General features: G+C 42.4%; 1 protein-coding gene across 1 annotated transcript; it reads left to right on the top strand.

The window, feature by feature from the left end:
• Positions 1-9,489: 9,489 nt before the first annotated feature.
• Positions 9,490-21,973, top strand: ldha (lactate dehydrogenase A4). The gene is made up of 8 exons (XM_080736018.1): positions 9,490-9,567; positions 14,768-14,893; positions 16,447-16,564; positions 17,153-17,326; positions 17,868-18,041; positions 18,595-18,712; positions 20,277-20,400; positions 21,298-21,973. The coding sequence occupies exons 2-8, from the start codon at positions 14,768-14,770 to the stop codon at positions 21,463-21,465; spliced, it is 1,002 nt and encodes a 333-aa protein (XP_080592144.1). The 5' UTR covers positions 9,490-9,567; the 3' UTR covers positions 21,466-21,973.
• Positions 21,974-22,983: the final 1,010 nt, after the last annotated feature.

Below are 22,983 nucleotides of genomic sequence, written 5' to 3'. Positions count from 1 at the left end.
GCTGTGGGGGACCAAGTAGTTCATCCCAAACATAATAGATGTCACTAAATTTGAACAGAACAGGAGGGCTAAAAAGTGATAATTTATATTGATATTATTTTCATTCCGCTGAATATGATTAATGGCTGCCATATATCATCTGAAGTTAATCAACTTAAAGTCCAGTGTAAGACAATTAAGTGCTAATGTATCCTCTAGTTTTATCAATCTGTTATCATTTTGGTCCAGTTGAACAGTGGTCATAAAACAGGTCTTAAGTACAGTACATAGGTCCATAAACTGAAAAACATAAAAGGATTATCAGACCGGTATCTTGATGGGTGGGTCAAAAGCGAGTCATTTTAGATCTGCTCAGCAGTCAACTTGAAAGTTACATTATACAGATACACATTATACAGAACCAAAGATGTTGGGATACAAGCAAAGTGTCTTTCTCCTTCGCTCCTGTGGCCGTTTTCTCCAAATAGAATGCACTGGTTTACATAGAGGACATGCTAAAGTGTTTGGTTTGGCTCCTCAAAGGACTACAAATTACAACGTGAGATTTGTGAGTATGCGTGAGAGCACTAAAATCAAGATTTCTTCCTCTGCTATAGTGTAAAGTTTCCTACTTTTATAGCTTGGAGATTAATAATCTGATCCTAGATCTGACTTGATAAGGATGCGTTATTGTGGTTAAAAATGTCTGGACATAACAGAACATTGTCTGTTGAACTTCAATGGTGTTGGCATAATTGCTGCAGTATCAAAAGCTAAATTACATCATAAATATTGTGAAGTAAATACAAAAACTCTGCATTTTAGAAACATCAGCAAGTGGATTTTCAATTCAGTAGATTCCTGGGAGTACTTATTGAACTTTGTTGGAACTAGCATATTGATCTTGTGCAATCCATTGCTCTCTAGTAAATAATGCTACCTTTTAATTTCATACTACAGGTATTGCAGTAGTAGCAGTACACTGTATCCTTCACGTATATACCGTAGTATCCCACCTTCAAAAAATATTGCCAATACAAAAGAATTAACAAAAAAAGGTTTGTCAGAACAACTAAATGAAATGCCTGAACCATCTCCACCGGTTTATGAAAAGTAATTTCCTGTCAATTCTTCTTTTTTAATATAATATATCGTCACTGTCTGGACAAAACCTCTTAACTCCATTTTTGAGGTTTTAGATTTTTTTTTATTGAACACCCTTTATGTCTGTGTGTTGGTTAAAATTATATTGAACCAATGAAAAGTAGTAAAAAGCCCTTGGGTTAAAACCTCCTAACTCCACTTGAGCTCATTTTCCCGAAAATGAACATTTTGGAGTTAGGAGGTTTCGGCCTGACAGCATGCTATATGCAGTTAATTCCTAATCTCACTCACAGCACAAGACAGTTAGCCTGTTAACCAAACAAATCTGCAGGACAAAATCTACAACAGCAGTCATCTCCCACTGTGTCAAACCTTAATAAGAAACCCATTTTCAATTTGATACAGAAGGTTCTAACTTTAGAATCAGTATTGTCATTTATCAGATTCTTCTCCCTTAAATGTATTTAATAGAAAAAGAAAACAGCATGATATCTGCCAATACACGGTTAATTGATTACAAATCTAATATCCTGCAGATTTAGCCCATACCCATATTGCCATAATAGTCTATTTTACCAGTCATACATCCATACAACTTCACAGACAAAGCCCTCTGTGGTTCAAAAAAGATAAACGTGCGCATGTGTGAGTGCATGCGTTATGGTTTTGAATGCAATTCAAATTTTCTCCAAACTTTTCACAAATATTGCTCAGGGGCCGGGCCAGTGGTTCAAAAAAGATAAACGTGCGCATGTGTGAGTGCGTGCATTATGGTTTTGAATGCAATTCAAATTTTCTCCAAACGTTTCACAAATATTGCTCAGGGGCCGGGCCAATTTGCACAGGCTACTTTTCCCCCTTTCAATTTGCAAAGAATTTGTGCAACTATTTTCACTTCTCAGCTGAGAGGGCATGAGAAGAATTGTTGGAAAAGGAGCAAGATCAGCTTATTGAAGCCGAATGATGCCACAGGTAACAAACTACTCTCTCTCTCTGTGTGTGTGTGTGTGTGTGTGTGTGTGTGTGTGTGTGTGTGTGTGTGTGTGTGTGTGTGTGTGTGTGTGTGTGTGTGTGTGTGTGTGTGTGTGTGTGTGTGTGTGTGTGTGTGTGTTTCATTGCCTTTACTGCATATAAAACCTTTTAAAAGTCCCATAAACTGTCCATTGCTTGAATGCATGGTGTTCACTAGTGGACACACATACAAGGTATATCCTTGAAAAAATAATTTTAATTTAAAAGTTGTTCTACTGTATATTAGTAGCCTAATTAAAACATTTTATGAAAATCTCGCTATATCCTAACTTAGATGAAAAGGTTTAATGAATATATGCAAGCATCATTTATCTCGTGAATCTTTGCTCAATGGTTGCTTAGATAGACATTATGTTCGCCTCATTTCAAATGGCTGTCTTTCCTTCTCAGTTGAACATCATGAAGACGGTCGGCAGAGAAAGAGCTGGAGCAGGTCAATGGAGCCGCCCGAGGGCACAGGTCAGCTACTGTACCACACCTTTTCCTATTAACCCTGTAATGCACTGTTTCCCAAACACTGGGTCGGGACCCACTTTTTCATGAATTTAAAACAAAAGTCAATGTTTTTTTCCCCAGTAATTTCATGAAGAAACAAAGAAAAATCTAAGAAATTCTATAAATTAGAAATGTTTTGGATTTTGGTTTGAAGTAGTGAAAATAGCCGATCTACAAGATCACAACGCGGTGCAAAGCGAAGCGTTGTGAGCTAGATCTGTTGTTTTCACTAGCTTGGGTCCTGGGCAAACGCGCGTCTAATCTCTCTTTTGGGTTTGAGAGCTAAACGGTTTAATAATAATAATAGCTTGGAAAAGGTTTGGGAACCACTGCTGTAATGCATCCTATCCAATATAGTCACATGTAGTACGCCTGTGTGTGAGTAATTAAATCCACATTTGACATTATGTACATGTAAACATTTTGAAAGGTTGACAGCTTCCCTGACCTCCAGAATGGATGTGGCCAAAAAGAGAACCTTCTCGAAGGCACAGTACGTATCCACTACTCTGAACACGGCTGTCAGAGAACATCAACAACAGGTGCTTGGCTGAGTTCCATGGAGAAGAAACGTTCTACTACTCGGCTCACTTCTGAAGGACGATCAACAAGGATGCAATGCCTGCCGAACTCCTCAATTCACTGGCACCCTCTGGAGTCCCTGACCATAAAATGAAGCCGAAAGCAGTCATGCTACACGTAGGAAACTCCAAGCGGGTTCTGGCCAGACTAAAGAACAGCAACACAACAGTGATGGTGCAGATGATGGACACGGTGGTTGAGTGACTGCTGTAGTAGAGACAGACATAGAGGCCGAGGGGTCCTGTCGAGGATCCCTCACTAGGTCAGGGCCAGGGGCAAGAGGGTTACACATCTCCATTCAGAAGATTGACTTCCATCGTGACTAATAATTGAAGCCGAGGCCGAATTGCACGAAAGAGCCCTGACAGCACATGGTTGGTTCTACAGACTCCATATTTCGCACGCAGATAGCTCAGACCTTTGCCTACGTTCTTAGCTATGCCTCGACCCGACCCGATATGCGGTTTTCCGGAACCAACGCGAAAGGTTCGGAATCTCCATATGCGGAGTCCTGACTACTAATTGAAGTCAATGGACGCAAATCCGAATTGGCCCGAATCGCATGAAAGAGCCCTGACAGCACATGGTTGGTGCTACAGACTCCAAATTTCGCACGCAGATAGCTCAGACCTTTGCCTACGTTCTTAGCTAGGCCTCGACCCGACCTGATACAAAGTTTTTTGGATCCGGCAAGAAAGGTTTGGAATCTCCATATGCGGAGATGACTGACATCGGGCCGTTCCGGAGCAAGCGCTGACTCATTGTGACATCACTTCATAAAAGGCTCTGACATCACATACGCCACAAGAGTCAACAAAAAATCTCTGTGAGTGTGTATGTATGTATGTATATATGTACGTTCGTCCCACCAGCTTCAAATTCAGCGCGCGTGTTCCCTGCCGCAGCAGGGAACACGCAGGGTTCCGATTTTTCGGAACCCTGCACAAAAAGTTTGGATTCTCCGTATGCAGAGCTGTTGTCTGACATCAGGGTCTTCCGGAATCGGCACTGTGTCTGCAGAGATCTCCATATATGGCCATAAAATGGACGCAGACAGACAGAAACAGATATATCCATATATGGGCATAAATGGACTCAGGCAAACAGATGGTCAAAATGGATCCTAACAGGTATAATGGGGTTTGCATTAAACAGAATTCGGCACACGCGTTCCCCGCCGCAGCAGGGAGTGCAGTGCCCGGCCTCGACCTGACCTGATATGCGGTTATCCGGAACCAGCGCGAAAGGTCCGGAATCTCCGTATGCGGAGCTAATGTCTGACATTAGTGTTTTCCAGAACCGGCACTGTGTCTGCAGAGATCCCCATATGGGCATAAATGGACGCAGGCAGACAGATACAGATATCTACATATATGGGCATAATTGGACACAGGCAAACAGATGGTCAAAATGGAGTTTGCATTAAAGGGTGGGGCATTCATTCCGTATTTATCGTTCCCGAGTAGGCCGGTCCTCGACTAGACGCTCGGCCGACTGTCAGGCAGATACAGAGATATCCAAATATGGGCATAACTTGGACGCAGTCAGACAGATATCTCCATATATGGGCATACATGGACACAGTCAAACAGATGGTCAACACGGGTCCTATGACAACAGGTATAATGGGGATTGCATTAAAGGGCGGGGCATTCATTCTCTATTTACATCGTTCCCGAGTTGGCCAGGTCGCCGACTAGACGCTCGGCCGCCCTTAGTTATTCTAAATGGAGGTTTCACCTAAACCCTAACCCTAACCTCAGTGGGGGTATTTCTGAATGGGGATGTTTCTAAGTGGGGGTGTTTCTGAATGGAGGTCTGCCCTCGGGCAAGAGATGAGTTGGCATCTCTACCTGCCTCAGCCTATGGGTTTCCACAGCCTTCTCCAGGGGAAAGTGATCCAGCAGCATTAAAGTTTTCATTGTAGGTGATGGGGAGGAACTAACTGAATACATTGTTTACATGGAGCTCCTTTGATTATCTTCAAACGCTTCCTTTTTATATATTGTTATAATAAAAAATAATATTGTGCAAAACTGATGCTTTTCTATGTTGATAATAAAATAACATCCTGCATTCATAAGTGTAAGGACTTCTGTTTTTCAAAAATACAACCACATTGCTATTGTAATGTCTGGTGACTCGAGGTTTGATTGATTGATTGATTGATTGATTGATTGATTGAATACTTTATTAGAAGTTTGCATAGGAAAAGGTACAAGACAGTACAGTTCACTGATAAAAGGTCAACTAAAAGGATAAAGACCACAAGAAAGCTTTTAGGCTTGTTTAAATCGGGGTCCCTTACTCAATTCAAACAACATTAAATGACAGACAAATAAAACATAGTACTATGCAAAAAATATCATCATAAGACATAAAATAAATGGTATTTACAGCAGAAAGGTCAGGGGGAGGCTTTGTCTTTTTTTTTTACCAGTTTTGAGTTGCAGCCACCTGTAAGTGACTTTTCATAGCAGTTTTAAAGGATGTTAGGAATTTACACTCATGTGGTTACATTGCTATAGCTACTATGTGTACAATTTAACCTACAGATTACACTCAATTTTGTGAAGGGGGAGCAGGGGGGGAACTTTCAATGGTCCGAACAAGGCCCTTTTTTTCTAGTTCCAAACAAGTGAAGAATGGCTACCTGTTGTAATAACTAAAACTAGGCAGGAGAGGGGGCTATTGAGATGCTGTTGCTTCAGCAGAAGTCAGAGATAAGGTCACCGAGCAATGGATAAGCCAGAAATGTAGCCACAATCTCCATCCTTGAGAACGTTTCATTTACAATAAACCAGTTATCTTCCACAGTTTCATTTTCAATAAACTAGTTATCTTCCATAGTTATCTTTTTGTCTGTCAACTGAACAGACAAAAAAGGTGCAGCATATATTTGACTCAGCTAATATTTAATAATAAGGCTAAATTATCGCCTTTAATATGAATTGTGGAGATTTATGCTTAGATTTCAAGGCATGTTGCTGTTAATTTAATTTAATACAGCCTAATTACACCAGAGTTGGGTCAGATGGATTACTTACTTTTTAATCAAATTACTTCACAATCAAACATAGAAAAGATTGGACCTTAATGGACACAATGAAAAATGTCCAGTTCCACAAATAGGCTGTATTACTATTCATTAATCATGTCAGCATTTGCAAATAAAACATTTTGCATTTAGCATTTACAGCTGAGTATAGTAATTGCATTTTCTTGAGTACTGTATTTAAGTAATTGTTTTGAGTATCTGTAGACCTACTTGAGCAGCCTATTTGTATTGTTTGATACTTATGACTTACATTTCAAAGAAAATATTGTAGCCTATTTTGACTCCCCTAGGCTACATTTTTACGAAGGGAAAAGTAGGCTATTTATGAATAACCACTTAAGCCCCATTTCAACTAGCAGAGCAGAGCTACAAGCTCACAATGCGTCACACGATACAGCTTATAGATCTAATATGTTCACTATTATTTATATTTTTGGACATTTTGGGGGAAATCTGTTCAATATAGCATGCATTGATATTAAAAAGAACATTTACTTTGTAATTTTGAAAACATATATACTTTTGAATAACTTTTTTTTAAATACCAATTACTCCAAATTTGACAGAGAAACTTTCATTTATAGTTGAGTAATACTTGACCAGGAGTCTATCTATTGACTCCAGTAGCTTACTGGGGTTGAGTAGGGGCCTATACTTCCTTCACCACTGGTGGGATCAGCATCCAAAAGAAGCATTTAAAGGCTAGTCTCCTTGCAGAAGGTCAAGAGAGACGAAAGTGACATCAGCAGCATTCTTTAGGTGCCCACTCGCATATACTGTAGACCTATCCCTTTCTCCAGGCGGTGAATAAACAATGTGTTGTTTAAGTTACTAGTTGTGCATTCTGAGTTCCTTCGAGCAAGTGGACCCCATCTCGCAAGCATAAATCATGGGTTCCATAATAGAGTCCAGTATTGTGAGACATATTGTCTCTTGACATGTCTCTTGAGTCTTTAGTGTTCCAATTTCAAGAGTGAAAACCCATTATTGCTGAGCTTTTATTTGGTCAGGAGGATTCAGGAACCCACTGAGACACATGTCTGACACTGACACCTTCACCAAGTGATTCATGATGACTACGAGGAGGACGTGACATGATTAACCCTTTTGATTGCATATATTGATTGAATACTTTATCAGAAGTTTACATATAGGAAAAGGTACAGGACAGTACAGATCACTGATACAAGATCAACTGAATTACTAAAAGGATAAAGACGAAAGCTTTTAGGCTCGTTTGCATTGGGGTCCAAAAGAGATTGTAATGAGAATTGTCTCTATTTGTTCCATGTGTGTGAGAACTTAGCTTCACAATAGGGAGTGTGAGGGAGGTGGGGGGGGGGGGGGGGGGGGCTCTGATGTGATATCATAACATAATGGCCTAACTTGAACTTCCCTATGAACTGTGAAACACAGGTTCCGTTCATCTGGAAAAAGTGTTCAAATGTTTTACTTAAAGGGGAGAACCACCCATTTTCAATACTGAACTATAAACTATAAAGTAGGCCTACTTTGCAATACAAACCCCCAAATCAATCCTCCAGCAACACAGAAAGGGGGGGGGGGGGGGGACTTTTTCTTATTTCCAAATAACAACTCAAAGGGTACTATATTAATCACATGAAAATGGGTGGTTCTACCAATACATGTAGAAAAACTCCATTACAAGTAGCCTAAAAGTTCGGAATTCAAAATAAGTATTGTATCAATGGTTAGTTACAACTGCCTCAGAGTATGAGTATCAATGTAGGACAGGCTACTAAAAGTAGAAAGTAGGCCTACTAATTATGCAGAATGTCCCAAGTTTCAAATGTATAAAAAATTATACAAATATTTTGAAAATAGCAGGTCTACAAGCTCACAATGCACCATAGGCCTTGATAGGTATTTTGTTATGGTTCATATCATCTTTTTATCAATACATATTGTTGACCACTTGACCCTAAAGACACAGTGACTGTGTCCCGTTATACTCATGTAATGTACAGTACACACACAAGGTCTCCGTCTGGTAGAAATCAGACCTTATCAACTGTCATCCAGACACCAGCAAGGACATCTTCCCCCAGGAACCCTGTATATGGACTCTTAGTCTTGTGATTCGTGGACAAGAAACATATCCTATTAACTGTTGAAACGTCATCCATTGACTGATGAAATGACCATACTTATACTCATGTCAAAACATAATTTGTCAGAGAGAGCACGAACCATTATTTATGTACTGTATACCTGTCTTGAATACTCTCTCTCCATAGTAAATATTCCATTCTCACTCTGATCACTCTCCTGTCTTATTTCTGTGTGATGGATTATTGTATCTCATATGGGAATAAGAAGGTGTTGTTGTTTACAAATAATAAATCAATCAGGCATATAGCCTATGGGCCTAACATCTGAGTGACATAGCTCTGTTTACAATGGCTACCCCCTCCAACTATACAGTAGCCTAATGAGTAATTATGTCCCCCTTTTTGAGCGGTGGTAAACCGCTCCTAAGAGTGGCTGTGTGTGTGTCTGTAGCCACTTTTCCTCAGCGTTTTGCCATAGCAATGTGTTTTCCTCAGCGTTTTGCTTTTGCCATAGCAATATGTGTGTGTGCGTAGCCATATTACGTCATATTACATCGCCAATTATCTGTAGCCACTATCTGTAGCCACTTTTCCTCAGCGTTTTGCCACTTTTCCTCAGCGTTTTGCCATAGCAATGCGTTTTCCTCTGCGTTTTGCCATAGCAATATGTGTGTGTAGCCATATTACATCACCAATTACATCCTAGACCTATCTGTGGCCACTTTTCCTCAGCGTTTTGCCATAGCAATGTGCGTGTGTGTAGCCTGTATGTATTACATCACCAATTACCAATTGTTATGCAAGCACGACCACCGCTCACTTCACATTGGGTGTGATTTTTAATAGTTTTTATATTACATTTTGACACTTCACTTGCTTTGGCAATGTAAACGTACGTTTTCTCATGCCAATAAAGCTCCTTTGGATTGCATTGAACTGACTGTGTATAAAGTAGCTAGGCTACACAGTACACAGCCTGAGCCTGCATAGTGCGCTTTTTAACCGCATCCTGGCGTATTGAGTCACGTTGCCTCGAGTTACGTGACATTTAACACGACACGAGCCGCGGCCAGTGGAGAGAGTGGAGACCCCTCCCTACCGCTGCGATGCGAGTCATGTCAGCGCTTTATAAGCAGGGATCCTCCTCCAGCGGAGCCACTGCTGCAGCGCTGCATCAGGCTGAGGGGTCCCAGACAGGCTGACACTCACTTTACCTCTACATCCACAGACTAACCCGAAACCAAGGTAAGACATCTGGAAAATGATGATAATGATAAAACACAGGCTACACGACAGCAGCCTATAATAGGCAATGGAATTGGAAACAGAACAATATAACATTGTGTAGGTTATTTTAGCTACTGTAGGAATCAGGATAATGTGTGTTACTTTTTACCAACGCAACAAGTTATATCTAGGCTACTGAAATACGAAAGTGTTGCTGTTTTTTCAACGAGTTTCCCCCCCTTTGCAATAGTATAGTAGCGCGTGAGGATGGATGCTGCAATATTGCATAAGCATAACGTAAAGTAAATAGATGGGGAAAAGAGTTGTGAATTTGTGAGGTTATGTAACGTTAATCAAAGTAAGCAACCATTCATATGAAGTGATGCTGCTATTTGTAGACACACTTACACATGTCTATCTAGCCTGTATCAGGTTACCATGGCAAGCCTACGTGACTTTCATCCAGACAGTTCCTCATCAATGCATGGGAACCACACCCACCTGATGACTGTTGCAGTATGTGGGATAGTATGTATTCTGTGGGATATTATGTATTCAGTGGTGGAAAAAAGTACTCAAATGTTTTACCCAAATAAATGTATCAATACCGCAATGTAGAAATACTCGGTTACAAGTAGAAGTCCTACGTTCAAAATGTACTCTAGTAAAAGTACAAAAGTAGCCTATTGGTATCAAAATGTACTTAAAGTACCAAAAGTACAATGTAGGTCTACTCATTGTGCAGAATGTCCCATTTCAAGTTTTCGAATGTCTAAAAATCTTTTGAAAATATAGCAGATCTGCAACGCATTGTGAGCTTGTAGATTGGCTATTTTCATTTGGTCAAAAATATATATAAGGCTGAAGTGGTTAACCGTTAATGTATGTTTTGTAATAATAAAAATCTACAAAGTAACTAGTAACTAAAAGCTTTCATATAATTGTAGTGAAGTAAAAGTACAATAGACTATTTGCCTCTGGGATGTAGTGGAGTAGAAGTAAAAGTATTGGAAATTGGAAATACTCCAGTAAAGTAAAAGTACCTCAAATTACTTGAGTAAACATACTTAGTTACTTTACACCACTGATTGGACTAGGGATTCATCTGGCAGTTAGCCTGCATTGATCATAATATCATGCATTTCTGTCAAGCCATTTGGTTCATAGTTCATACAGTCCGACTGTCTGAACACTGGCTCAGGCAATTCCACACACTTATCATGGACTATGTTGATCGATGTAATACTTTATTAGCAGTTCGCGTAGGAAAATCACAGGACAATTTACAAATTTGAGGGCATTTAGCAGACGCTCTTGATCTAGTACAGTACAGTTCAGATACAAGGTCTACTAATAGGATTATAGCACTATGGCTTGTTTACATTGGGGCCCTTTGTACTCAATTCATTGAGTATTCAATGAGTTTTTATTCATTAGGTAGAAGACCTACCACTTTTGGAGTCACACTAGTGGTGAATCAGTCCTGTTTTTCCTGTTTCCCGAGGCGTGGCTATTGGCTAACCATTGTTTTGTTTTATTTTTTTTATGAAATGAGTGTAAAATCCAGTTCACCAGTCACCTCTGCCTGTATGTGAAGATAGTTCAGAAAGAGAAATCCTACATGGTCTTTTGGTCTGGAGTGGCGTGGATGACCTATGATGAACATTTGACACTTGACACCCCATCCGTCCACAGTGGCAGAGCCCTCAGTCACCCCATGTTTTTAAGTAGACTAAAATGTCAAAGTGTCCTGGGGATACATGGTCCCCCGTGTCACACAACGTTCTTAGTTCTTCGGTATGCACGTCGTTTCGCAGTAGGCGAGGTCACAGAAATGTGAAAAGAAAGGAGCCTGCACTCTGTAACGTCCTTTTAAAACATGGTATTTGCCTCATCGGGACAGTCCCGGAGGGTGACATTTGAGCATCCAGTGCTAATAATCCTCGCCCCATTCACCCTCAATGGGACGGACTCGTTCTTACCGGTTATTTTGGCCACGTTTCCTCGGCTGCTAGAAACAGGAAGTAAACCACAGTTATGAACATATTGTCCCGTTATAATGTAACGGGACAATACCGTTGGCAGACAATGGGAACTCTTGCAGCATCCTCCACCCACACAGGTGGCTCTGCTAGGGGCAGTGGTGGGAAAAGCAACACTACAATGTATAGAAAGTAAAAGACCTGTATTTAAAAAAAAGGCAAATACAGTAGCAAAGTACAATAACCTTCGAAATGTGTCACATTTTCGAAAATAGCACATCTACAAACTCATAACGCATCGCGATGCGTTATTTAATAATTGTAGTGGCGCAAAAAGTACAATACTTGCACCTCTGAGTGCTTTGGAGTAGAAGTATAAAGTATTTCAAAATGGACAGACCCAAGTAAAGTAAAGGTACCTCTATATTGTACTTAAGTACAGTGCTTGTGCTTGAGTAAACCTACTCAGTTACTTTACACACCACCAGCTCTGACTACGGGTTCTAGCTGCTTTACAGCTTTCATTCACCTGACAGAGCCAGATAATTGGCTTCCTTAACTGGATAGTAGGCTAGTAGGTGTGTGTGACTGTCCTACTTCACGTGTCCTTAGTGCCTGTGTGCTTAACTGTGCTAAGCCACAGAGAAGTGGTCTTAAATAACCCTCCCCAGGAGGTATTATGACAAATTAATAAGGATTGCCACTCTCCACTATACGTGCCTGTGTACACACACAGCGGCAAAGCTGCCTAGTCATGACAGTGATGTAAGTTGGCCTGTGAGCACTCAACCAGGAAATACAGTATAAATAACAGTGTGTCACTGAGGGATGTGCCGTGCTGCACAGCAACAGGCCGTCGCGATCCAGGCATAGGTTGCCATGGAAACTCGCGCGGGGTGCCTTGGTGGATGCAATAAAACGACATTGAATTTCCTGTTATGGCTCACGTGAAGCCTGTCTGGCGAGCGAGGAGTGGAATGCTCCCCGGTCTTTGCAAAAGGTTCACGTCCCTTGTGGCTTGGCTCTACAAGCTCAGAAAGCGTCGAAATGAGCAATAAAGATGAAAATTAAAGCGTTTATCAGAAATTCAAATTAAGGAGAAGTTGTGAGCTTGTAGAGCCAAGCCACAAGGGGCATAAACCTTTTGCAAAAACCGGGGAGCATTCCACTCCTCGCGTCTGGCAAGGGTCTGAGGTATAAGACACCGAAGCTGTTCTGCGGGAAACTCCTTAGAATGGAACCCTTCCCCACCCCCTGTGGAAGTGCATGTCAAGAGAACACAGTCTTGAGTTTAGTCACACAACGTGTCAGAGTGTGACTAAACGCAAGAGTGACTAAAAGAAAGGAAGGCAGATTGAGACAGCGGAAGGAATGACAGCAAGTCACGTACTGTACACTACAGCCATGTGGAGGCCTGTTAGCGTTAACATTAGGCAACAGCATGTCTGTGCTCGCCAGCATGCCTTGCTCAACCCTCCATTGTTCTAGTTTTTAGTTTGTTTTACTCAATGTGTCCTTTCCTTTCTTTTGCCAGTCTCTCACCTATCTCAACAACCTTTTGTTTTGGTAAATGGTGCATTCATTCATATAGTGCCATTATCTGAAGTGCTTTACAACGTGCATTACATTCACACGGGGAGGAAAACCATGAAGCAATTGAAGGTCCAGTGCCGCTCTACCTCCTGAGCCACTGCTGCCAGGGCTTCCGGGAAGATGGCGGAGTAGGTAGCCGCCTGAAAAGCTAGCTCCCTGAAAGTCGAAAAGAAAACCACACAAACACGCATCCAAGATAAAAAATAGCTAAAGAGAAAGTGTGGGGGAGAGACTAGGACGACTCTAGATTCGTTAAAACACGCATAGTTGTGCTTATTAGGATACAAGATGGCGACCTCGGACCAGATGACGGAGGTGATCAAAGGCCTGGCCGATATAAAGATGAACATGGAGGCATTTAGACATGAAGTAAAGCACGACTTGGGGGCGGTGAAGGACGAAATAAGAAAAGCGCTAAGACCAGAAGTGGCCACGCAGATGAAGCAGAGGGTGACAGAAGCAGGGGCAAAACAGGTTTGTTGCTAAATGTTGCAAGGACCGCTCTGATGTTGTGCAGTTGTACATTAAGATTTGTATGTGGTGTATCTTTAATCGCACGCGTGTATTTTGAGATTGGCGCAGTTGTAACTCACACGTGTATAATGGAATCTGAAAAAAAAATTGCTCGTTCCCTGCCCTGCACACGTGCGCATTTCGATTTACAACCTCAAATCCCTGTCTACACTCTCTCAAATTAGTTGAAACTGTTGCTCTCGAAATTGCAACATATTCCTCGATATGTCGTTGCAAAGGATTTGAGGAAGTGTACATTGAGATTTGTGTGTAGCGAGCAGACACATTTGCATGTCAGTAATGAGCATGAGGCGAGCGTGAGCAGAGACTTTTGCATCAATTTGCGTGTGTGTAGAGCATAAGCCGAGCGAGCGCAAGCAGACCTCAGCTAAACCATTTGTAGGACCGGCAATGATTTTTCTTCACCAGCCGGGGCGCTGTTGTAATGTTGGTTGATTTTGTGTGTTATTTAAGCCTGCAACATCTCTCTCCGCTCTCGCGCTTCACACACAGACAGACACACACACACACACACATACTTCCGTAGCAAAATTACCAAGCAAAGCAGATTCGCCTCATTATACACACGCAACTGTCTCTGCTCGCGTGGGCTTCATACATGTACACTTACTCAAATTTGTTTAGCCATTGCTTTTGATATTGAAACATATTCCTCAATATGTCGTTGCAAAATTTGGCTAAAGCGAGCAGGGGACATTAAAAAAAGCTTGTATGCTTGATTTGAGCATCTGTACATGATGATTCGAGAGGTTGTAAACTGAAATTTGTACGTGTGCAGGGCAGGGCACGAATGTGTTTTTTTGGGGTTTTTTTCAGATTCCATTATACACGTGTGTAAATTCCGAGTTACAACTGCGCAAATCGCAAAATTCACGCGTGCGATTAAAGATACACACATACAAATCTTAATGTACAACTGCACAACATCAGAACGGTCCTTGCAACATTTAGCAACAATTCTGTCTCCATAGTGAGCGGAGAGATGGCGGAGCGGAAAGCGGAGATAGGAGCCACTGCTGCCTGCCCAGCTACCATTTCTCCTTATACCACGATCGCATTCACTTTTCTGTCTCACCCCCCCACTCTTTTCTGCCTCTTCTGTTCTTCAGATGTCCACCAAGGAGAAGCTGATCACCCATGTGATGAAGGAGGAGCCTATTGGCTGCCGGAACAAGGTGACAGTGGTGGGCGTTGGCATGGTGGGCATGGCCTCCGCCGTTAGCGTCCTGCTCAAGGTAAGACAGCAAAAAGAAAAAAAGATATATGGTTGGGGGGATTAACTGCAGTGTGAATAGTGATACTGATATGACCTAAAGGGATTGTCAAAATGTTTATACATCAAATATTGATATTTGATATGTCCCAATGTAGTCACGTTGTCCCTAAACCCATTTCATAATGGAATTGACATCGTATCTCCCTGTGTTATATTTCTTTATTTACTCAAATCAGTCTCCTGATTAAGTGGCTCCATCCAGGGAGGTTAGGTCAACCTCCCTGAATGGAACAGGAGATCCAGATTAGCATGTGTCGTTGTTCACGTGAGGGAAATCACCCCTTTTGATTGATTAGTGAGAGCAAGTTGTGAGGCCTATGTTGCGTTCACACTAGCAGCGACAAAGCGACAGCCTTTTCAAATGGAAGCCAGTGACATGAAGCTACAAGCTGACGAGTGTCACTCGTCGCTGAGTGACAGGTGTGACAAAAAAAGAGTGATTGAGAGCTGGTTTCAACTTTCCAGTGCTCCAGTGACGCAGTGAAGCATCAATGAATCAACATGTTTTTGTTTCACAATTTCCACTCCCCCTCTCTCCCCACAATTCCTGCTCTGTTCTGCAAATGGAGGAAAACACCATTCTCGCAGTTAACCAGTTCCCTGTGCTGTTTAACCCTGCCCTTTTCATTTACACAGAGTAACTTGAGCAACACTTAGATCGGCTTTACATAGATTGTGCATTACATTCACCCATTCACACACACACATTCATACACAGATGAAACTGAGGAAACCATGCAAGGCACCAACCTGCACATACAGTAACTCTGGGGGAGCCCGGGATCGAACTGGGAATCCGGCCGCTCTACCCTGCCCTGAGCCACTGCTGCCCCTTTGTAACTTAATAGTGAACACAGCAGTAGAGAAACCAGACGCACAGATCTCAAACAGTATGTTAAAATAGGGGTGTGCAATATGGAAAGATACAATATCACAATATTTTTCGAAGCTGTATAACGATACACGATTTTATCACAATTCTTTTTCACGTTGGTTTTTATGGTTATTTTTTAAGTTACTTGACAAAAAGTAGACTCTCTGGGTTACTTTTGGGAGGTCTAAATTGAACTTTACAAGTATGTAACTCTGACAGTATACAAATGAAACCAAATGGACCCTTACCATTTGGTTTCATTTGTAAGTGGAGACCTTGACATTTTAAAGTTTGAGAACTTCTGATTTAGACCAAAATGCAGGTTTAAATTGAATTCTGCAATGAACCTCTGTATTAACAGGATTGTTTTACAAGGCCCCCACAATTGTATCACGATATATACGATATGTCTAAAAAGGGATATCGTAGAGACTTTGTATCGTCTCAACGATAATTATCACCATATCGCCCACCCCTATGTTAAAATGTAAAAAAAAAAAAAGATACGAAAGTGATTGCTGAGGTTTGGGACATCATGGGTCGACGTGGTTTGACATAACTTTTGTACGTAAGATGTTTGCACAGCCAAAGATCAGGATGACCGTGTCTGTAACTCTTTATGTGTGTGTGCTGATCAGGACCTGTGTGACGAGCTGGCCCTCATCGATGTGATGGAGGAGAAGCTGAAGGGTGAAGCCCTGGACCTGCAGCACGGATCCCTCTTCCTCAAGACACACAAGATCGTCGCCGACAAAGGTGTGTGTGCAGACAGATTAGTATCCACCTGTACAAAATCCCCCCAAAAACGTTTTAATATCATGTTATTATCTTTTAAACACATTTAATCGTGGCATCCCTATTTTGGGCATGATGTTATACTTTTAGTAGAATTTTGACCCGATTCTATAAGTGTCTTTTGAATCCTTCTAAGGTTTTTTTTTTGAAAAACCTATGTTTCTATGTCAGCAATCTGGCCAGCCATCGTCAAAGAAAAGGTACTTTTCACTTAACTGGAGCTCAGTTAGTCTGTTCTTGAGAGACTACTATGTCAGTGGTTCTCAAACCTTTTCATGTGAAGGACCCCCAAAATTATATTTATTTGGCCACGGACCCCATCTCAAAATATTTAGTTCCAGGGACCCCCCGGAAGCAAAATTTGAGTTACAAACGTTCGCTTTGAAAATACATAATATATTCAAAGATTTGCACACATTTTCCTGACTTTTTCAAAAATAGCAGATATACAAGCTCACAGCGCGGCACCAAGCATTCAATAATTCTAGGCCTAAATAAGCTAAGCTAAGCCCTAACAGACTGCATCCCGCTGTGTGTCCCCCTTGCCAGACTACAGCTGCACCGCCAACTCCAAGGTGGTGGTGGTCACCGCCGGCGCCCGCCAGCAGGAGGGCGAGAGCCGCCTGAACCTGGTGCAGCGCAACGTCAACATCTTCAAGTTCATCATCCCCCAGATCGTCAAGTACAGCCCCAACGCCATCCTGCTGGTCGTCTCCAACCCAGGTGAGACGCAGAGGGACAGGGGACAGGTGGCGTCAGGCCTGTCACAATTATGACATAATCGCCTAATCGGAATTATTTTACGTAATCACAATTATTTTTGTCATAATCGTTTCCATGTTGAAAAATGTTTTATTTTCAAACATTTTCAAAAATAGTGGAAATAGCAGCAGCAATCTTTGTCAATATTTCATACGTGTATATGTTACCTATTTTGGACGATATACCGGTCTTCCAGTGCTAAGCCATAAATGTGTCAGAAATGTTTAGCTAAAATCTTAAAGATTAGCACATCTTTAACGTGTCACATCGTAACCCATTGTGAGCTTGTAGATCTTCTGACCTTGTTGTATCTCATCCCTGATTACCGGCAATCCATAATACTAAAAAATAAAAAATATAAAAAAATATAAACTAACCATATGAAAAAAAATAAACTGGAAAACCTGCTTTGAAAACGAATCAAAACTAAACTGAGAAATATGGATTGCTGATGAAAAATGCAAAATGATAGCCATTCCTAAACCTTCTGTCTCCTCCACAGTGGACATCCTGACCTACGTGGCCTGGAAACTGAGTGGCTTCCCCCGTCACCGCGTCATCGGCTCCGGCACCAACCTGGACTCCGCCCGTTTCCGCCACATCATGGGAGAGAAGCTCCACCTCCACCCCTCCAGCTGCCACGGCTGGATCGTCGGAGAGCACGGAGACTCCAGCGGTACGCTAACACCAGAGTGTCACGTCATGCTTTGATCTCGCTGCTCGTTCTGTCCCAAAGGGATAGTTCCAAACATTGGAAGTAGAATGAGCATTTCCGCATTCCATTCTTACGATGTGAGTCGACACTAGTGTTGTCACTCTCATGCTAGATCACGCTGGCAAACACCTGTGACCGACTTTTGGGACCAATTTGTGTGTCACGACTCTAGTAAAGATCCCATCTTCTTTTCCTACATTAAAAAAAAAAGAATATATATATATATATATATATATATATATATAATTATTAATATATGTTTTTAAATAAAAAGAGACATTTTATACATTTGAAAGCAAGCAAACAAACATAAGAAATTCTGTTAAAAACGTTTTGCCCTTGTAGACAAAAGTAGCCGATCTACAAGCTTGAAACACGTCGCGAAATCGCGCCGCGTTTCAAGCTTGTGGATCTGCAACTTTTGATGCTGTTTTTCTGACTAAGTATTCCTAAATGATTTACGAAAAATAAAACACGAATATGGAGGTAACTTATCTTTCTCTCTCTCCATCAGTGCCCGTGTGGAGCGGCGTGAACGTTGCCGGTGTTCCCCTGCAGTCCCTCAACCCCAAGATGGGCCATGAGGACGACCCCGAGAACTGGAAGGCAGTCCACAAGGAGGTGGTTGACGGGTGAGTTGTAGTGGTGGGCAATCCCCTTCATTTCAGTGAACCAATCATTTCATTCACGCTCGCGGTAATGATCCGCTCAAACGATTAGTTCACCGTTCATTGCGCGATCGTCCCGTGAAAGACACTATCGCGAGAGCGTTTTTATTACGACCGTCCTTTGTGCCGGGGAGCTGTTAGGGGGGTATGAACGAAAGCGTGAACGTAACAGTTTAAGGAAATTAGCGATCACTAGTGAGTTGAACCCAGGCGACTTCACAGTTTGTTGTGCAGGGAAGCCCTGTTACAACTTGAGGTCCTGAGTACACACCCCATACACACGCACGCACGCACGCATGCACGCACACACACACACACACACACACACACCCGAGTGCCTGGATCTGATTCTCCCAGCCTGAAGACATACATGGAAGTAATTTCTCATCCAATCCACAGTTAATCAGATTTTCAAAGCAATCGTGCGCGCAGTACATCCTGTACTGATGCAAGACTGTGCTGTCCACTTAGTGCCATAAAGGAGACATATTACAGAAGTAAATATTTATGGTTGAATTATCTGGGTCCACAGTGTGTGCCATTAATATACAACGCAGGACATACGGAATTGCCAGGGGCTCAAAGGAATCCAGTGGAGTTTATAGGAACGTACTGTAGATACTAGATAGTAGATGAGGAATTCAGACCTGGGCGCTGAGCCAAAAGGCATGAAAGGACTGGTATACTGTACAGTGCGTAACTAGCAGTTGTTGGGCCTCAGACAAGAACCGGCCACAACAATTTCAACTGACAATCACGGTAGGTTGTGCGTCGGTTTACCGAGTGGGAGATCTTAGCTCGGCTCGAATCACTACACTGTGACAGTGGTTGGCAGTGCAACAATGTGTGTGCGATAGTAGGATATGGTTTGTATTTATTGAATTACGAGTACTGGAAGGCTGATCAAAGGCAAGTTTACTTTTTAACTCAGAAAGCGGCTGTTACCGAACCAGTGACCGCAGTAGTGAGCGCCACTCACTCGTTCACACGTGGTGATGAGTGGTGACAAAGCAACAGGCCATGTCATTTTCAATGGAAGCCTGTGACAAACTGGCACCTGACACTTGCTGTGACATGACATGACATGACATGTTTCACGTGCTGCCAAAAGTTAAGCTGGCCTGGCCTCACCTTTTCCAGTGATGCAGCAAAGCGTCACTGTCATGTTTTTATTTCACCGTTCCCACTTCCCTGTCTCGCTCCGCACAATTCCTGCTCTGTTCCGCGGAATGGAAGAAAAACATATTTTGTTTAAGTCTGTGTTCTAACAGCTTAATTTTCTCCTGGCCAGTCAGAGATACAGTTATTCTCTTTTCCAGTGGTTCTCAAAGTGGATTCCAGGGACTCTGTGGGTTCCTTTAGGAACCAATACAATACCAATACAAGTCTGTAACTCTGACAGTGTACAAATGGAACCATTTGGTTCCATTTGTACACTTTCAGAGTTAAGGGGAGACCGTGACATTTTAAAGTTTGAGAACCACTGCTTCATTCTAATTTAATGTTGTACTATTTTTGTGTTCACCAGAGCCTATGAGGTGATCAAGCTGAAGGGATACACTTCCTGGGCCATTGGTATGTCTGTGGCCGACCTGGTTGAGAGCATGCTGAAGAACCTCCACAAGGTGCACCCTGTGTCCACCCTGGTCCAGGTGAGAAGACACTCTCACTCCACACACTAAGTGATACACGCTTTCTCAATGTCAGGTCTGGGTAGTAAACATTGCCTCTTGTCGGGTGGAAGCCTCCTATGTAAAAAACAAACTGTGGGTTTTCAGGATTCGAATTCAAACGTAGCAAAATTAGCAAGCGTAAAACATGCGGCTTTACACTGCGTTTGGAGCTTGTGGACCTGCAGCAGGACGCTGCAGCGTGATCAAGTAGGATGGTTAATTTATGGCAGGGGTCTTCAATGTTTTCAGGCCGAGGACCGCTTAGTTGAGAGAGAGATGAGGCAGGGACCCCCACAACCTTTCCATAGATTCCATATAGTTTCATTGTTTGACAGCACAATCATCAGTGTATTTTGGATTCACCAAACCTCTTTGCGGAAAATAGCCGATCTACAAGCTCACAATGCCTCGCAGTGCGAGGCGTTGTGAGCTTGTAGATCTGCTATTTTTAGCTAAAGTTCTCAGAATATGGACGCTAGGGTTCAAGTGGTTAATCTATTGTAAAAAGGACAAACAAAGTTTCTATCATACAAAGATTTGGAGGACCCCCTGTAGTAACTCTGAGGACCCAACTTCAAGTTTAAAATGATACAAAATAAATTCGAAATATTATCAAATTATCTCGCGGCACCCCTGGACTGCCATCACGGCACCCCAGGGTGCCCCGTCACCCACTTTGAAAACCCCTGCCCTAGGGGTCCCGGACCCCCTGTTGAAGACTCTTGATTTACGGGAAAAAACACACAAAAGGTTAGATCATAGAGATGAAGAGGTTTCTGCCCGACGGCAACGATATCATACATCCGTTTCTCCTACTGACCCTGTTGTGTCTCGTGTCTGTCCGCCTCATGCCTAACCTCTCCCTCTCTCCTCCAGGGCATGCACGGAGTGAAGGACGAGGTGTTCCTGAGCGTCCCCTGCGTGCTGAGCAACAGCGGCCTGACGGACGTCATTCACATGCAGCTGAAGCCCCAGGAGGAGGCACAGTTCTTGAAGAGCGCCGACACCCTGTGGGGCGTGCAGAAGGAGCTCACCGGCTTGTAAACAGCCTTTCCCACCTGAGCTCTGACTAGCCCACCCCCCCAAGTTGAGTCCATTGACTCGACCGTATTAATGTACCTCTATGTATCCCCGACAGCGCCGGGCGAATGGCACCTCTGAATATCTAGAACGGTGTCTGTTTGGCGATTCACAGGTGTAATTTTCCTTCGCTGTCGCCCCTGCCCTGTCCCCCCCTTCCTCCATGACTGAATTTTTTGAAAAACAGACCTCGAACCTATATAGCCTTATAGTTCAGTCCGTTTCTCTTTTGGAGAGAAAGGGGGGCGCGTCTTTGCCGCCACGTTTGTATACAGATTGTAAATTGTGCGTAAATATGTCTGTGTACGTATCATTGTGTACCGTTGCTGCTTCCATGCACTCCTCGTATCTAGCCGATGTTTTAATTAGCAATCTGTGATTGTGTCCCTGGTTAGTTTTCCGTTTTGTTTTTTCTGTTTTTGTCTGGAGTATAATGGAGGCATTCCATGGTCTATTATGCAGGACTTCTCTTCCACTCCCAGCTATAACAACACTGCAGTTTATCACTAGGCCAATATCCTGTGACACCAGAGTACCTTACTCCATACTATTAAATAAACCCAACCCTGCATCTACTGGTTGGCAATGAAGCCTCTCGTGCACAAAATCAATAGTTAGTGCACCGATAGAAATGGCACGATGTAACATTTACAATCCTTCACGATTGGTTTTCTGTGTGCTTGTGCACATAAAATAACACTCAAAGATTATTTTTTATTATTTAAAGAAGAGCTTCACCAAGATGTGAAACCTAAGAGTATTTGTCCAATAGCATGGCCAGTCTACATGACTTACAAAGGCACCGTGTCTGTACTGTAGTCATGCCGGCTGGATGTTGTTGACTTGTTGTGCTCTACCACCAAATAAAATCAATGACCAGTACGATGATACAAGTCTCTTTTGTCTTTTCAACTGTACCAGCATGTGCATTATGTGTCTGTTGTGTTTAGAATGCACTGACTCGGCTGCTCTCAATACACAGCAGTAGCTCTATACATACGACAGACAAGGGCGTTTTCGGGCAGGTCACACTGGGGGTCACAAGCCTCTGTAGATACGAGATGAAAGTAAAGCCAACATAAACACCTGTCATCGCGTGTTTAACACCCATAAGTAACATCATTGTGCAATATAAGAGTGTGTGTAGCCTTGGCAACTGCTGGAATTCATAACTGTGAATACCAGCCCTGCGTCAAATTCGTCACTGTCGGGCAGAAACCTTGTATCTCCAAACCTTGTATCTCCAAGTTTCGCAAAGCAAAGCCCTGCTTCATCACACAAGGCTGTCGCACATAAGTAGTGAAAACAGCTGATCTACAAGCACACAACGCCTCACAGTGCGAGGCGTTGTGTGCTTGTAGATCGGCTGTTTTCACTAGTTTAAATCATTTTAATATGAATGATAAATACAAAACAAACGGTTTTGGACATACATGGTTTCCTACCGACGATATGACTTAGTACAGTTTATTTTGCCGGATG

Source organism: Nannobrachium achirus (assembly GCF_963921795.1).
Source record: "Nannobrachium achirus genome assembly, chromosome: 11".
Lineage (NCBI taxonomy): Eukaryota > Metazoa > Chordata > Actinopteri > Myctophiformes > Myctophidae > Nannobrachium > Nannobrachium achirus.
Note: the sequence above shows the minus strand (reverse complement) of the source record. Positions and strands in the feature narration are given on the sequence as shown.

Bases quoted from the DNA above. Each gene is read 5' to 3' on its own strand.
- ldha (XM_080736018.1), top strand. From the start codon at position 14,768: ATGTCCACCAAGGAGAAGCTGATCACCCATGTGATGAAGGAGGAGCCT. The intron at 16,565-17,152 runs GTGTGTGTGCAG...CCCCCTTGCCAG, and splicing joins CAAGATCGTCGCCGACAAAG to ACTACAGCTGCACCGCCAAC. The intron at 17,327-17,867 runs GTGAGACGCAGA...TCTCCTCCACAG, and splicing joins GCTGGTCGTCTCCAACCCAG to TGGACATCCTGACCTACGTG.